The sequence below is a fragment of the Felis catus genome, chromosome B4 (assembly GCF_018350175.1).
Source record: "Felis catus isolate Fca126 chromosome B4, F.catus_Fca126_mat1.0, whole genome shotgun sequence".
Classification (NCBI taxonomy): domain Eukaryota; kingdom Metazoa; phylum Chordata; class Mammalia; order Carnivora; family Felidae; genus Felis; species Felis catus.
This window is the reverse complement of record NC_058374.1, coordinates 119,797,395-119,815,503: the sequence shown is the minus strand read 5'-3', so window position 1 is coordinate 119,815,503 and position 18,109 is coordinate 119,797,395. Positions and strand designations below refer to the sequence as shown.

The 18,109-nt window shown below is 38.7% G+C and overlaps 1 protein-coding gene across 18 annotated transcripts in view; it reads left to right on the top strand.

Moving 5' to 3' along the window:
- Nucleotides 1-18,109, top strand: part of ANKS1B (ankyrin repeat and sterile alpha motif domain containing 1B) — a 1,072,204-nt gene that overhangs the window by 754,687 nt on the left and 299,408 nt on the right. For all 18 annotated transcript variants that reach the window (XM_011284166.4, XM_019835377.3, XM_045062214.1 and 15 more), the window contains one exon: nt 2,413-2,511. In XM_011284166.4, the coding sequence (XP_011282468.2) occupies nt 2,413-2,511 (99 nt within the window). The remainder of the gene's footprint in view (nt 1-2,412; nt 2,512-18,109) is intronic.

The window sequence follows — 18,109 nt, the reverse complement described above, 5'->3', positions numbered from 1 at the left end:
CTGGTAATTTAGCCCATGGAAAACCTGGTAGTGATCTAACACATAGATGGACAATGTTTTTTGTTTCTTATTTTTTGTCTTCTGTTTTTTGTTTTTTAAGATCCTTTTAACTCCTTTTGGAAAACCCTTTAGAGACTAAAAGTCAAATATAGAGTGGTATCATATATCCTACTCATGACATGCTAGTCCATTTCTGAAAATAAAAACACTTTCTCAAAATGAAGCCATTTATATTCTTAGCCATGCTCTATTGTGTGCATAGAGTAATTTCTTGAGAGCAATGTTTCCTGTGGCATTTTGCCAAGACTGGCTTTATTTGTTTTTCATTAGGCTTTTCATTATCATGCTGCTATATACCTGGCTCGTTCTGCTTCCTCTGAGAAGGCCAGGGTAGCTTAAGCATAGGAATGATACCATGAGTAGGTGGAATGTTTGTGTCCAGTGAATGCCCACTTTAAATCTCTAACTATGGTACCATTCTTACAGCTTTAATCTTTCTAAGAACAATCAATTATCCATTATAATGTAGTGTGATATTAAATTGTTTATATCCATCTGTTCTGTCCCTGTACAGAGAAAGATATTAGTCTCACTTTGTACCACACTAGACTGGCCCATCCTCTTTTATTATCTCAGGAAAAGGCATCATGATCCACCCCCACTGCCCAAGACTAGAACTAATGTGTGTCCTGCGTTTCTCCATCATTCAATATATTCAGTCACTGAATCAAGCTTCTTGATAGTTTTCAAACCCACCCATTTCTTTCTATCTCCCATGGTCACCACCTTGGTCTAAGCCCACATTGTCTCTAGAACAACCACAATAGCCTCCCAAGAGTCTCCATGCTCTGAGGATTGCCCTTTCCAATTCACTCTCTTTTGCTTTAACTATCAGCACCACTGCTCTCCATAAATATGTGTTCTGTAATTTCTACTCATAAGTGTTTTTGTGTTACACATTAGTAGGACAGTTTGATTTGTTCAGAAGAGGAGTGATCCAATTCTGAGCTTCTCTACAGACCTCTCAATTTAAAGGAAAACTCTAGCTTACAAACTACAAAAGACTAAAATCTTTAGGTACAAAATAAGCAATTTATAAATTTTTGTATTAGAATATTAATCAAAGGCCTAAAAAATCATTGAAATCAGAGAATTTCAGGATTAGGTTGGTCCTTGGAGACCCTGTAGCTCAACTTTGTCATTTTATAGGTAAGGAAACAGAGGCCCAGCCACAGAATCTAAAATTGATCTTTCCAAATTTGAAATATCATCATGTAACTCCTTTTCTTAAAATTTGTCCGTGGCTTCCTGTTACGGTCAGGATGAAGTCTGAATTCCTCAGCCTGGTGTACAATGTCTGAACAGTCTGCTTTGGCTTACCTTGCCAGCCTTACCTTTTGTTCCTCTCTCCAACTCAGCCAAGAAGCCAGTGCTTCCAAATGTGCTGTGTTCTTTCTCACCCATAGGACATTGCACATAATTCCACTTTTGTTCTTCCTCTTTTCAGTGCTGGGTCCTAACCAGGCTTCAGTCATGATCTCCAATTGAAAACACATCCCGGATCCAGGGCCCCCAAGCACATGCTACCACCATAGCATATTCACAGCATCTTAACTGAGTTTGAAAATCTGTTTCCATACCTGGAATGGAAAGAATAAAGACAGGGGCCTGCAAATTATTCATTGTTGTATCGCCATATCTTGATCAGAGATGTCTGGCATTCAGTGTTTTAAGATTAATTATTAATTCTCACTTTTAACCTGCCTAGTATGCTATAATTTTTAATCAGTTTTCTTCTCAAAATCTATTTTAAAAATTGTTTTTATTATTTATATATTTTTTGAGACACAGAGAACACATGCACAAGTGGGGAAGGGGCAGAGAAAGGGGGATAGAGGATCTGAAGCAGGCTCTGCGCCCACAGCGGACAACCCAATGTGGGGCTCAAACTCACGAACTGCAAGATCATGACGTGGGCCAAAGTCGGACACTTAATCAACTGAGCCACCCAGGCGCCCCTCAAAATCTATTTTTAGGGGAAGACAAAACTGATTCATTCATATCAACATATAGGCAGATCACTGATGATCCTAAACAGCAGCTCTTCCTAGAAGCATTTACATTCTTCCAGGAACAGAGTTTGAAGCCACAGGAATGAATCCCCAATGCAGATAACCCAACCATAAATAGTAAGTCATGAGAGCATTTCTGGGGGGAAGGAAGCTTTCCCAGAACCTTCAACTCAGTCACATAGGTGACCTCTTACTTGCCCTCACCCTCACTGAAGAATGACTGTTTTGTATGTAGAAATCAGATCACTTGTTGGTTATTTTTCTCTGCATTAAATAAATCATTATTTACCCATAGTAAAAATGCCTGAATTAACTTGTAACATTTCTGGCTTTGTTTCAGGGAAGTAATGTTATGGAAGATCAGGATTTATTGGAAATTGGAATCCTTAATTCTGGGCACAGACAAAGAATTCTACAGGCAATCCAGCTCCTTCCAAAGGTAAGCAATGCTTTCTTACCCTGGCCCTATGTACAGCAGTTTTGAGTCCAGATGTGCAAGGGTTATTAGTACTTAGGACAACATTTCTACATTTTGATGCAACTCCCAAAAGCAGTTCTTATTAGGTCCAGCCAAACATTCAGACTCACAAGACTACTATGGGCCATGCTTGGCTTTAGGTTTACCAGAAGGATGTCACAGAGGAAACTCCACTGACCATCAGGGCACCTTCAGAGTTTCTCTTCAGTGAGAGTCCTTTATATTGGTACAAACATCAGCACAGGCCTCTCAGGTGACAGCTCAGGTACAAGAAGACAAGATCAATATTGGATGAGTGTGAGAATGGTCCTGGATTTGAAGTGTCATGTCCCATAACAGGCAATATCTCTTGTACCATTCTGTAAACTTAGCCTCCAGGGGCAAGGAATCTACCTAATTATAAGTGTCATCACTCAAGAAAGACCAAAGTATCACATCCCCATCAGGTATTTATAGTTCATGTATAAATCCTCCCAGTCAAGATGCAATTTGCCAACCAAGGTGGCATTTTAACTGTAAGCACTGTTACCTAGCAACAGAGTTGACCTTCTGTTTCCAGATAAGGTTTCATAGGAGCCTAAAGCAAGAGGTAGGATCCTAGCACTGGTCTGCAAGATATGTAGGACTTTAACTGATAAGGAAAGGGAAAACGTTTCAGAGGTCAGCAGAAATCATATAAATATAAATATAAATTGCAAGGAGTATTAGGGGAATAGCAATACTGTGTGATTTAAAATGCAATGGGATTTGCACAACAATGTGAATGTCCTCAATCATTGCCACTAAATTGTACACTTAAAAATGGTTAAGGGAGTAAATTTTATGTTTTATTATTTCACCACAGTTTAATAATTTTTAGAAAAATAAAAAAATCCAGTGTAATTAAAACAATTAGAGAGTAGAGAGTAGAGTCAGAGATAAAGCAATAAAAGTAGGTTGGGTTAGTTTGTGTCAGGCTAAGGAATTTGAAATTTGTTCTGTAGACACTAGGGAACAGACATGACTGGACTGCTTTAGGCCAGTCAATTTGGGAGGCAGTATACAACAGGCATTAGAAGGAGGAAAAGTTGAAGTTGGGTCAACCAGCTGGGAAAAGATTCAGGGGGCAAGACTGAAAGCAGATGAGCAGTAATACTTACACCTAGATATGAAAACTTATATACTTTGTATTCTCCTCTGCTCTTTTCCTTCCTAATGAGGCTATAATTTCTCAGAATGAGAAAGATAAATATTAACCACTGTTTCTAAGGAAGTGATCTGATGAAATTTGCCAACTGACAGTGAACTGAGTTTCTACTGATAGAAAGTTAACACTTTTGCAAATTCAAGGAGAGTTAAGCATACAAAGGAGTTGCATCATACAATATTCTACAGTAAAAGGAAAACAATAAAGCGACCTTAGAACTAATTCCAGAAGTAATTCTTATAAGCGTATTGTTCACCTCACTACTTTTGTATCTTAAAATATTACTTCCTCAGCAAGTTGCTCCTCATTGTCTACAAGGACTTCGGCACTACTGTATCTCCAACACCCAGTCCAGTGTGCAGTGCATCATAGGCACTCAATAAACTAAGTGACTACCCCCTTGTCACAATGCTACCCATCATTTAAAGTTCAATTCAAGTAGCTCCATATCACTTCCTTTGTGAAACTTCCCCTAAAAGGGAACCACTCCTCTCACATTGGTAATTATCACCCTAGTCCAAACCAACCACCTCTAACTGGACTAGCATGATGGGTTCTAATCTATCATCTCTAAGTTCGACTACTGGAGTCAATTTCTCATTGGTTCTCTCTAGCTTGGATAATTAATTCATAGACACCTAATCTCTGTACTAGTTACCTTTCTTATGACTCTACATTTGAATTTCCACACAGCATCCAGAATGATCCTTCTCCTTCTCAAATGTAAATCAGATCATGCCACACCCTGTTTAAAATATCCAATGGATTCCCTTCTCACTTAGAATAAAATCCTTATCGTAGCCTACAGAAGTCAATAGGATCTGGCCCGTTCCCACCTCTATGACCTCATCTCTCACTCTCCTATTTCCCTAAACTCTAGTTATGTGGCTTCTTCTTGTTCCAGAATATACCAAGCTCATTTTTGCCTCAAGCCCTTTCCATACTGGTCTCTGTCTGGAAAGCCTTTTATTCAGATTTTCACACTTGCTCCTATACATCATCAAACCTCTATTCGGCTACGATCTCCTCACGGAGGCTTTCAGACCTCAAAGTCACGCTCCTCACATACTATCACTGTCCTTCCCGTTGCCCTGCATTAGTTTCTCCATGGCACCTATGGCTATCCAAAGTTACATTGTTTATTTGTTTGTTTTTTTTTTCATCTCTCTCCCAAAATTCAGGACCCATGAGTTTAGGGACCTTGACTATCTTGTTCCCTTCTATATACCCAGCCCAAGAACAGTGCCAATAACATCTAGGTGGTCAAAAAAAAAAAAAATGTTTGTAGAAGGCAGGAATACACTGCTGTCTCTTTCCTCGGATATTCGATAGCTCTATGCCTGTCCTGAAGGTACTAATAACACTCTACCACTTGTGACGTTAGAAACATCCTGAAGGCAGAGACAGTGTCGCATCCATCCGTGAATTTCCCAGTGTTCTTAGCCCAATACATGTGCATTAGCAGAGTGAAAGAATGAGTGACTGACTGAATGAATATATTCCTCATGGTATTCAAATATACATTTTTTCAAATCAGTGTGCTCAATAAGATATATCTGTAATAGTGTACAGGCCATTTGATAATGAGAAACAGAAGAACCTGAACTCAGAATTATTTGGAGAATAAATGGAGTGTTTATTTTTAAGACAGAATATCATTCCCATTAGAGAAAACAATGTAACCGAAACAATACAAAATTAAGCTTTTATCAAGAGGCTGATGCGAAAGTGCTTACCATGCACCCAAATGAGTAGAGAATATATAAAAACATCCACACACGTGTTCAGCAGCACAAACAGAATGTTATAATGCTACAAATTGATGCTTTGCCTTCTTAGGTAATGAGCCCAATCTTCAGATGGTTAATAGTGTAATTTTACTGCCAGCACATTCATTTGCATTCACTCTAACTTTGCGCTGCTGCAAAAGGGACACAATGTCTCTTTGTTGTGTTTATGCAATTTTAGTGTTCAGAGTATCTGTTCTTCATCTGTCACGAAAAATATTCCATGATTGCTACCTGAAATCCTTTAATTAACATATTGTGTTTTGGAATCCGTGAGATTGTTCCTAAACAGAGAAAAGGTGGTTTGCTAAATGCAATCTTGATCTGTTAGCACACTTCAAAGCATGTTTTTTCATGCTTTATTTGTATTTGTTGTTTCAAGTTTCAAAGACAAAAGTTTATTCCTTTGGTAATAGTGATTTTTCTTTCCTGTATTGTTTTTAATATTGAAATATTGGCCAGTGCAAAGGTCTGCATGTTCTCGAGTACATTTGATACATCAAACACATGGAAAGTATTCCAGTGTTCTAAGCGCAGACATAGGAAGAGCATTAAGCACATGAATTCCTCTCTTCCACTCATTATTTCCCTCTGTCTTTTATAATGCTTGACCTTTAGTAGCAAAGCTTAATTATCCAGTTTCACCCAATATCCACTTTCCTCATCAACCCCAGTTCAGTCTTTTCTTAGGTCTAAAAGTTTCCCAGGACTTCTGAAGATCAAATTCCACCCTTTTTCTCTTTTTAAGAAAGGAACCATAACATGAGAATGTGACTTATTTTTCACTCTCCTAGAAACTGTAAGCATATTAGACTTTTTCTGTCCCCTAGACTTGGGGAAATTATCTGATTACTTATTTTGCAACACATAATTTACCTTTCCTTAGGTAAGAATTCCATGTGACCAAGTATTTGGATAATCCTCTAAAAACCTTTTAAAAAGGCATAATGTCTTTTGTCCTTTGACAATATAACACTTGGAAGTCAGGAATTCAAAAACACTTTTCATTTTAAAGGTTTACAAGACTGTGTCAAAGCCCATATTATGTCAGCTGTCTTAATCTCTGTCATCCTGAATCAAATGTATTCTTGGCACACTAGCAACTTTTATGTCACCTGCCCACTTCTTTTTCAATATTTCCTTTCCTGATATTTTTATGTTTTTTATCTTTTGGATGTTTTGAGTAGTTGTTTATACTCACTATCCCCCCCCTTTTTTTTTGCTCCCATTAATTTTTCAACCTTCTTGGGTCTAACTAGTTCCTCTGCTACCACTGCACACAACCAGTGCTAAGGTTACCAGTAGGGAAGAAAGTCCATATACCCCCTTCCACCTTCACTTGCTTTAGCTGTAGTAGACTCTCATACTCATGTTAACTGTCTTATTGTTGTCTTTTGGCTTCTCCAATATCTGGTTATCTTCATGCATCTCTGACACTCCCTCTCCTCCCCTGTGCATTTTCCTCAGTTAAATGTTGGAGTTCCTCAAAACTCCCAACTCAACAATATTTAGTGACCAGTAAACGTTGTTATCACAGGACTCTTGATCATAGTACATTTTCTGATAGTCACTGTTTGGTTCATCATTGCCATAGACTACTTCTACTTTACAGCGTAACAAATACTTAATATTTCAGCTGCTCATTATCTCTCAGTTCAGTTCAATTTAACCAGTATTTGTTGGGCTACATATTTTCAATTATTTTTTCACGAATGACGCTGAACACCTCTGGTTGGACTAAAAAACACCTTTCCTAACCTCATTTTAAGATTTTGGTTAAAAAAAACAAAACAGAGCTATCTGTTATTTCAATAGAAAAACAAGATTCTGTGCTAGTTATCTATTGCTATATAACAAATTACCCAAACCTTAGTAGCATATAAAAACAACATTTATTATTTCAGAGTTTCTGTGGGCCAAGAATCCAGGAGCTGCATAACTGGGTCCTTGGTTCTGGGTCTCTCACAGAGCTATAGTCATCTCAAGACCCAAGTGGGAGGGTCCCACTGCCTAGCTCACTCTTGTGGTTGTAGGCAAGTTTCTGTTCCTCAAGGGTTTTTGGACAGAAGTCTTAACACTTCACAAGCTGTTGGCCTCTGTCAATTCCTGTCCTATAGGCCTCACCATAAAGTATCTCACAATGGGCATCTGGTTCCAACAGTACAGCAAGTGAAAGGACAAGAGAGGGCTAGGGAGATGGAAGTCACGGTCTTTGGAACATGCCATCCTTTTGCCATATTCTATTCATGAGAACCAAGTCACTAGATTAAGCCCACATACAAGAGGAAGTGTTTACAGATGCTGTAAATACCTGGAGGTGAGATCACTGGGGGACCACATCAGAAGACTGCTCACTGCAAATATACTTTATACTGATCCACTTTACAGTCTAGTTTCCATGTCTACATTTGTGGTTAAAGTGGAGTAACCCATCAGTTATAACAACAAAAAAAGATTCTTTTATTTCCATGGGCCATCTTTTTTTTATATTTGTTTCTTTGTTTACTAAATGCTTATTTTTTATTATTTTTTGTTTTTTAATATAATTTATCTTCATGGGGCTGTGATATTCACAGTTAGATGATTTAGAAGCCACATTTGCAATTGCCTCTCAAAAAAGAGACACATGTCTCTGGTCTGTAGAGTCAAGTGTGAAATAGCATCATACAATCATACACAAATCAGAGACCTTGGAGATGAGATGAATACACATAAAGACTTCACAATCTAAACAACACTAATCTAAGTGATAACACACAAATCAGAAATCCCACAAAACATTATAAATTCTTAAAACATGTTTAGTCTTTATTGGTGCCTCACCACTGAAAGGAGCATATTTCCATCTATATTAGGAAAGTGAATTGGTCAAAGTCTATTGGACAAGACGTTAAGGATGTTAGCAAACACATTTTTTAAATTTATTTTGAAACAGAGAGAAAGAGAGAAAGAGAGCAGAGTAGGGGCAGAGAGAGAATCCCAAGCAGGCTCTGTGCTGTCAGTGCAGAGCCCAAGGCAGGGCTCAGTTTCACAACCTGTGAGATCATGCATGACCTGAGCTGAAATCAAAAGTTGGACGCCACCCAGGTGCCCCACATTTTTAAAAACAACCAAAGCTAGAAGTAAAAGGGACCATGTAACCTTAAGCCTGATCAGAACAAATAGAAAAAGGCAACAGTTGACCAAAGAAACCAACCAAACAAACAAACAAACAAACAAACCAGCTGGTGAGCAGGACTGTAGAGATAAACTGGCAGGGACTGAGAACTCAAACACTTTTAAGGACAGGACATAGGGAGTGGTAGAAACTGTGGTGAAATAGAGAACACAAGCCCTGCCCCCCCCCCAAAATACTATGTTTTTCCCCCGACTTTATAAATAAAACAAAGCACTGGGGACCAAAGTTGGTTATAGCTGTCACAATGGATTCACAGGTTATTTCAGATATCAAGAGAAGTATTATGGATGTGACATTATCTCAGTTTGGCTTCCTGTCCAAAACTTTTCTCTTAAAGACTCTAGTTCTGGGGCGCCTGGGTGGCGCAGTCGGTTAAGCGTCCGACTTCAGCCAGGTCACGATCTCACGGTCCGTGAGTTCGAGCCCCGCGTCAGGCTCTGGGCTGATGGCTCAGAGCCTGGAGACTGTTTCCGATTCTGTGTCTCCCTCTCTCTCTGCCCCTCCCCCATTCATGCTCTGTCTCTCTCTGTCCCAAAAATAAATAAAAAACGTTGAAAAAAAAATTTTTTTTAAAAAAAAGACTCTAGTTCTTTCAAGTTCCTTAAAATTCATATGTGTGTTAATTCTAGTCTTGATGGTTGATGAAGATGTGTATAAGCTTTAGGGAAAAAGTGTTTAACCAGTATAATTTCTTTAGAAGTCTAAAATGGAAGGTTCAGTCTATTTCCCTGACACTTAGAAAAATGACAGACACTTATTCCTGTTTCTTCTGGTATTTTTCAGAAGGGCAATGACAAAATGTAGGCTGTAGGCACAGAAGCTCTCAAGGTACATTTGACAGGGTAACTTTTCATTCTCCCATGCCATCACTCACTTTCCATCTACCCTCATTCTTTTTACTTGCATTTCTTTGTTTTTTCCAACTGGCATCTTAAACTTTGTGCCACCCAATGTTGACCTACCAGCCTATGAACATCTGGCTGAAAATATACTCTTCAACAAAATCCCACACACATATATGCACCATTAGCATTAGGGGTCTTAACTTAAAGTTAATACACAATTGGACCCAGAGTCTAGAGTATTCTACTTCCTTTAGGTCTGGTGAGACAAACTGTGGTGGTCTGAGAGTCTTTTCAAGTTCTGTTTAGTTCTGCAAATGTCTTGTGATTCTGGGACAAACAGATATGCTCACTTAGGTCAGTGTAAAAGCTTACTTACTTCTCAGGAGAAGTGTTGGTGCCATTGGAGAATAGGGAAGGCAGAAAGACTAATTGACCTTAAAGTGAAAAACTTAGGTAATTTGTAGTCTGTAAATCTTAAAGTGAGAGCAAATCATTCAGATCTTTTCTATTATCTCTTAGCCTAGAAACTGATGGCCTCTGAAGCATTTTCCTCATGCTTCATGCCTTCTGCTCATACATGGAGCCTGTAACTACTCTGTTCTTCAGGGGTACCTTGGGAGAAGGCATGACTGATGTTCCTCAAGTTCTCTGGGCCCTTTCAAATGACAAAGCCCAGTACATACAGTGTATAAAATAACTATAGCTGTTTGGCCTGGACAGATATCCAAAGAGAAGCTGAATGTGAGAGAAGTGCGATTCTAACATGTTCACCGATGTACCAACATCCTTCTGCAGTTTCAGAAGGCAAAATGACAGCTGCAGTCTTCCTAAGCTAAAGCGGGGAGGTCTTTTAACATTCTCTTTTAAATGAATTTATCTTGGAATAGTTCATTATGTAGACCACAGAGCTAAAATATCATTTTTACTCATAATCCCCCCCCAATATTTATAGAGAAAAAGTGGAGGAATTCTGTAAGTAAATAGGTTTTGATCTATTGCCATCCCCAGCAACTGTCATCCTTCAATTTTGAGAAATTCACCCCCATTTAATAAAGAACAATGGCTCCCTTGGAATGATGCCAAAATCAGTAGTAATAGAAGAGAAACTCTAATATCTGGGCACTTTCTCTTCCTTACATAATTCTTCGAAGAAGATCACAATTTAGAGCTGCAAAAGACCTTAAAACATCTAGCTCAATATCTCTCCTGAGTCTTTCACAGGTGAGGAAACCAAGTCTGGGTCATATTAAATGACTTGCCCCAAGGCAGATTGTTTCTAAGTGACAAAAGTGGCACCGAATCCCAAGAGTCTGTATTCATGACAATGCCTCCTGGGTGAATACTGTGCTCTATCAGAGACCCAAGGCTCTGAGGATGCTTGTGTATCAGGGACAGAAACTGTAAAAGGACAAGAAAGGACCAAATGACTAAACATAAGAAAAGGAATTATTTATAATATTGGGCTTTTTTTTTAAGTTTCATGTTTAAAAGGTAGTTTTTACAACCTCCCTACATCACTAAACTCCCTTTTCAAGGGTGGAAGGGAAGGATTGTTCCAGGGACCCAAAAGCTCTAGAAAAGCAGGAAGAAAACAGACATGAAAAAGAAGAAAGGCAGACATAGACCATGTCCACTGTCCAGTGGCCCGTGGGAGTCAAACCACTTGTTTACCCCTGAAGGTGGCCTTAGAAAAGCTTTATTAACAGTAGGCATTGCTGTTTCAAAGAAGGAAAAGCATAATGAAATAAAATAAAATAACAAATCATTTATTTTCTTGTTTAATCTGGGTAGAAAGGAAGGAAAGATGGGCAAGATAGAAGGGCACTCTCTAGGGCAATGAAGACACATCTTTAGAGCATTAAGCTCCACGGAGATGACATTTTTATAATAATTGACAGGGAAGCTGCATGGTGTCATGGTTGGGAATATAGCCAGAATCCCCAAGTTTGGTTTTACCTACTTCACCAGGGAGTTGTGAGACTTACGTGAGTCAACATTTATAAAGTACTTAAAATAGACCCTGGTGTATCATATGTGCTATATTTATGTTTACTAAATAAAATTTTTTAAAAGACTGAAGGTAAACCATGAAAAAGGTGAGGTTCCTTCATCCCATTAATTATGTCCAAAAATTACTAGTCCAGGCATACACAACAAGCAGAGTGAGTCTCCTTTTATTCATTCAATAGATGTATTATGAAATACCTACCATTTAGGAACTGTTTGAGATGTTGAGGATTTGATGTTAGGAAACAAAACCTACATGGTCACTGTCCCCTTGCAGCTTACATTCTAGAGGGGAGTGCAGACAAAAAGAAGTAAACACACATAATTTCAAGTAATGATAAATGCTATAGAGAAATATTAAACAGGGAGTAGACAGAGTGAAGAGGATGTTCAAAATTTTGATTGTAGATGGACAAAGTAGGATTCACACCCAGGCAGTTTACCTGAGGTTCTTTACCACCTCACCGTGTTGTCTAAATGCTATATTTCAAAGCACAATACGGGTACTAAGGAGATATTGAAACGACCAAGCTAAACAGTCCAAGTCCAGGGCACCTTCAAGGAACTTGGAATTTGGCAAAAATGTACTCTTAGAAGCTTTTGATTTAACCTAATTTAATCTTAGTCTAGCCACCTTCTACTTGTATCACTTGGGCAAACTATTAAATTCTCCAGTCCACAGTTTCCTCATCAGTAAAATGGGGATGATAGCAGAACCTACCATGTTAGGTTATTGTGCATTGTAAATTTAAAACTCCTTATGAAGTGCCTGGCATTTAGAGGCACTAAATTAATACTAGTTGTAGCTACTGTGTTTGTTCGGTAATGCTCATTAAATTAACAAAACTCAAGGAATTATTGCCATTGCTCTTGCCTGGGTCCACGTAGAAACAAAATGGACTCACTTCTTGATATAAGCCTATGCCTAAAAATGCCTATGACTGCATTGCATAGTGGGCTTCCCATTCTTATGGATTTCTCATAAGGGCAGATTATTCATTTTCTAGATAAGAAGAAGGCAAAACTTTCAAATCTGATCATCATCCACTAAATTAATTTTTTTACTATATTTAGGATTATTGTTTAACCCACTAGTAACTAGAAGAAAAGGTGTTTAAAGTCATAACTAGGACCTTCCTATTTAAGAAATTAAGTGAATAAACATAGGGCTGAGAGGGCATCCTGACTGCATCTCTTAGAGGTAACGTAATCAGTTCCCAGCACCACATGGAAAGTGGCAGAGGAGTACATATATATGGAGAGTACCTTGAACAGCAAGAGCTCAATAAAGATACGTGGCATAGAATAATAGCACAGAAGTGAACTGAGAAGCTGAGTGGGCGGAACTTGCCAGTGCAGTTCCATTAAATTGCTAAAGGCATTATGATTTCGTAGAAAAGCAGAACTATGTAAATTTATAGATGAGATCTAAAAGAACATATCCACCATTTTGAATGAGCCATCTTCCCCCTTACTGTATAATTGAATTAAGTGCTAATTTAATAGTTGAATATAATTTGGCTGTATTTCTTATTTTTGATCAGCAGCACTCAAGTGAGAAGTCTGTGTTCAATTTATATCTGCAAATGCAGTGAGCATCTACTTATGTCTCAGACACAGTGCAAGGAGAAAAAAGTTGAGATTATACAGTATCTGCCTTCAGAGAGATTACAGTCTAGCAAAGGAGGTTGAACCAATATCCAAGTGAAAGCAGAGTGTGAACAGCTATAATAGAAGTAAAAATACATGCTCTGAATGTTAAGTGTAAGGGGAGGTCTCTCATGTACAGGAAATCTAGCTCATGGTACTCTGAGCAGAAAGTGACCCGAAGCATTTGCTTACTTGTTCAGGCAGATAGATACGCTATTTGTTTCTCATTTGTAATAACCATCCTCTGAAATACAGCCAGTGCCATCAATCCAGCTACGAATTTCATCCATCACTTTGCCCTTCAAGCTATAATAAGTCAAATACTACTTCAAACCCTAGCAGTTTTCTATACTCGGCTTCAATGGAGCAGGCTAAACCAGTAACAGAGTTAATATTCTCCCACCCTAAGCTAAGCACTTTTTAATTACCTGGTATTTCTTTGTGATAATTTTCTTTTTTGGCGGTAAATGAGATTTTAGATTTCTGTCTTTTGACTTTAGGTTCTAATCTGATGTTTGATCTGTAGATCCATAGTGAACATGGTAGAACTACATAAGAATCCACGTTCCCCTGGGAGTTTCTAAACATGCTCAGAAAGACACCATAGGCAAACACCTATGTTAATAGCCAACACTTAAACACAAATTTTCTGTGTGCCAGGCACTGTTCTAGGTACTGTTATATTAACTACACATTAGCTCATTTAAATCTTAAAATTTATTCTCTATCTTACAGTTGAAGAAACTGTAAGACACAGAAAAGTGAAGTAACATTCCTAAGGTTACACAGTTAGTAAGTGGCAGAGTCGGGATTTGAACCAGGCAGCCTGGCTCCAGAGTCTATGCTTTTAGCTGCTTTCCCCTACTGCTTCTATCACCAGAGTATCACATGTCTGTGCTCTGGGAATAGCCTATCAATGCCTTCACCTTTGAAAAAATGAGTGACTATTTTCATTACCTCCCACAGATCTAGCATCCTCCATTTTAATGAGTAGAAATTTAACTTTTATTTTTTTAACAAATAACTACTGTTCTTATCAGAGTAAATGAGTGCTCAATAAACTATCAGATTCCTTCTTTCGTGTCTTCAAGAGAAAATGCAGTTTAGCTTTACTTGTTCTATGCATTGATAATGGTATAAATGCTAAATAGATAACTTTAAATGATCTTTAAGCTTATAATTTATAAGCCACAGAGTCCCAACAGGTTAAAAGTCTTTTCTACAATGCATCACCAGATTTAACCCTCAATTCCTTCTTTACTTAGAGACTATTGCTTGTTGGGAAAAGGTTGTATTTATAGTTTTACTAATACTGAGAGGTAAATGTATTATAGAAATTTTTGAATGTGAAATTCTCTCCACAAAAGTATAAGAGGTTATTGCATAGATATGGAAAAGATTGATTTCCCTGCCTTTTACCTCTGGGACTCAATTTCATCATCATCTATCAACATTTCTGGTGTCCATTTTTGACAGAGCACTTTTCTAAGTGCTACTGATGTAGATGCAAAGTAACAATTGACCTCACTTCTTAGTATCCCTAGTAAGACTGAGCCAGATGAAAGAGGTCTAGGGCAACTCCAGACACATAATGTATGCAAACACCCACATTCCCAGATGTTCATCAGTGAATCTATGATTCGTACATCCATTCAATCAGTCAGTTCATTTTGGCCCTATGCTAGCTTCGGAGATGAGGATGCAAAAATGGATAACATTTGGTCCCTGCCTCAAGGATTTCTACGTACATTTTGGACACAGATAAATATGTAAAAAGTTAAACTACTGTTTGAGAGGGGAAAGAAGTCCTACTACAGAGGAGGTTAAAGCTAAATACATGAGGGTCAAGGAAGGTTTTCTGGATAGGTAGATGGCACTTGAGCTGAATCTCAAAAAATTAGTATTTTTAGCCAAATAGACCCTTGAGTGTGTCAGTCCAGCCAGAAGTTGCTGCCCGTGTTCCTGCTAGGTCTAGAGACAGTAAGGAGAAATGGATGCCCATATTCATCCATTCTCTATCTCTCACTGCATCTCTGTCTCTCTGTCTCCCTCTCTTGTGCATCCATGCTTACTTTCACACACACACACACACACACACACACACACACACACACACACAGGGACAGTCACTACCTCCCCCATATATTAACCCCAAGAGAAATTACAGAAGAGACACTTCCCAAATTTCTCCCATCCACTCAAGGTCCTTTTATTTTCTGTAGCTTATAAAAACATTGACACTTAATTTTTTTATATATTCAAATATATACCCAAGGAAATTACATATTCCTGGAAAGAAGGAACCTTAGACCCTTTTACATTTTGATAATGCCTAGGATGATATGACATATATATTTCGGGATTAAAAGTTGTTATTGAAATAAATAAATAATAACTATTAGAACTATTGTTAAGAGCTGACTCCACTGGGGGTTCACATGAGTACAGCTGAAAATTCTAAGTCACTTTAATGTCTGTGTCAGTTAAAACTTCTAAACTGACAAAAAAAAATCCAAGACAATGAGGCTGGGAACATTTTCATAAGGGCTAAGATATTGTTTTTTGTGACTGCTGTTCTCACCTCAATTGTAGTGAAATAGTTCTTAGATTATTCCCTCACCATAAATATAAAAGGTGTTCTCAGCAACTGAGCCAGAGGTTCAAAATGGGGATACACTTCTCCGTCTTCTAACCCTTCCTGAAATCCCTCCTACTAATTCATTCTGGGTGTCTCATATCACACATGCACCATTAACCAGACTGCTCACTGACCATGTGGCATCTGCTCTTTTCTGCCTCTCTTGCTCTAGCTTATCACCAAAGCTTGAAGTAGTGCCACCAGGACTTACCAAAAGTGCTCTCAATGCTGTTAATACCCACTGAGGGTGCCAAATCTGCTATTAATGACTGCCAAAGGCTGCTTCATAGCTGCAGGTGCCCAAAGTGTCAAAGGTACTGATGTTTCTGCTGCTGGCTACAATGCCCAGTATCTACCCATCAAAAGCACCTTAGCCAGTGCCAACTGAATGTTCTGCCAGTGCCACTGAAGCCTGCCAATGTGGGCACCACCACCAAGTGGCCGGTGCCCAATGGTTGAGGGCACCGATGTCTAAAATATAGCACCATCTCTGCTTGCTGATGAAGTTGTTGGTGCCAATTATGCTGACTCCTTTTGTTCCCGATGTCCCAAAAATGTTCCATGATGCAGCTTTTTTATTGAAGCTTCTTCTTAAGGCTGATCCATTGGAGCTAGGCCAGGGCCTAGTCAGAGCACCAGATCCTGAAATCCATTCGGATTAACGCATTCCCTGTGACACTTGTCTATTGTCCTTTGAATCAAATACATATGCATTGGCCACCTTCTTTGAGCAGAAGAGTCTTTTGAGGACTCTGGATTCCTAATTGAAAGCACACCCGTGCAAGCCCAATCCTGCCAGTTATCCATACATTCCCACACATGATAGATGAACACAGTCCTATTCAAACTGAAATCCATGCACACAGCTGTGGTCATCAAGCTGACAGATTCCCAGTCTATGTTAGAGAACAAGGAACATTCTATTTTGTGTTTCAGAAAATCATACAGAATCTGACCTCTTCTCATCACCTCTACTCCAGCTCCCTGTCCAAGCCAAGTAATGTCTTGCATTACTTCCAGAGCTTCCCAGCAGGTCTCCCTATTCCTACTCATGCCTCCCTGTGAATGATTCTCAACAAAGCAGCCAGAGTGACTCTACTGAAACAGAAGCTAAACCACGTTATGCATCTGCTCAAATTCTTGGACTGGCTACCTGTTTCTCTCCAAATGAAAGCCAAAGCTTTCCAAGTCCTTCAGAGCTGTACCTTCTCTGGCCCCTGATTACCTCTCTCTGACTTGCTCCCCCCTGCTCTCTTCCTGTACATGCTGCTCTCACCCCTTTGGTTTCCTTGATATTCCTTGAACAGGTACTAGTCTCTAGTCTCACTCCTTCCTGAAGGTCTTTGCCTCACCTGTTTCCTCTGCTTGGAATCTTCTCCCCCTAATTGCCAGCACAACCACTTTACCATCCTTAAATCTTTTTTCAAATCTTGCCTTGTGAGTGAAGCTTTCCCCAACCACCCTGTGTAATTCCACACCTTCCTTACTCCACAGACACTCCAACATATCCAATCCTCCTACTCTACTTTCTCTTTTTTCACAACACATCACGTATTGATTAATTTCCTTATTTATTATGTGTGTTAGTTATCTGTCTCCCCCACTAGAAGGTAAGCCCCATAAGGACTGGCACTTTTATATGTTTTGTTCATTGATGCATCCAGAACAGTACCTAGAATATAGTAGGGATGCTATAAGTATCTGAGTGAACAAATGAATGAATAGATGAGTGGCTGGCTGGCTGGATGGTTGGATGGGTAGATGGATAGATGGATAGATGGATAGATGGATGGAGAGATGGATAGATGGATGGACAGATGGATGAATGTATGGTAGGTCCCCAAATTTGTAATTCCTGTACTAATTTTTGGCCACCATGTGAATGATATCCTTTGTATTTCCTTACCCAGGCAGAACATAAGTTACTCATTTGTATACTGCTAACTTTGGTTTTATGGCACATTTATCTGTTTGAAGTACTTCGGTGGGTGATGTTATTATGCATATGCCTGGAGGCTCTGAGAAAGGACATGGTTTTTAAATATCAAATAAATAGAATTGGTATTCAGAACATTCATTATTTTCTAAAGACTCAAGTTTGGGGAATTTTTTTTTGTTGAGATGAATAACATGCAAACAGTTTTCCTGACTGATAGTAGCATTTAAAATTTCTGTTTTAAGAGCAAAGCAGTGTGCTACATAACCATTAAATATCTACATGAATGTCAGAAGATATGTACCATCAGAGGAAAAAAGTGATCCTGTATC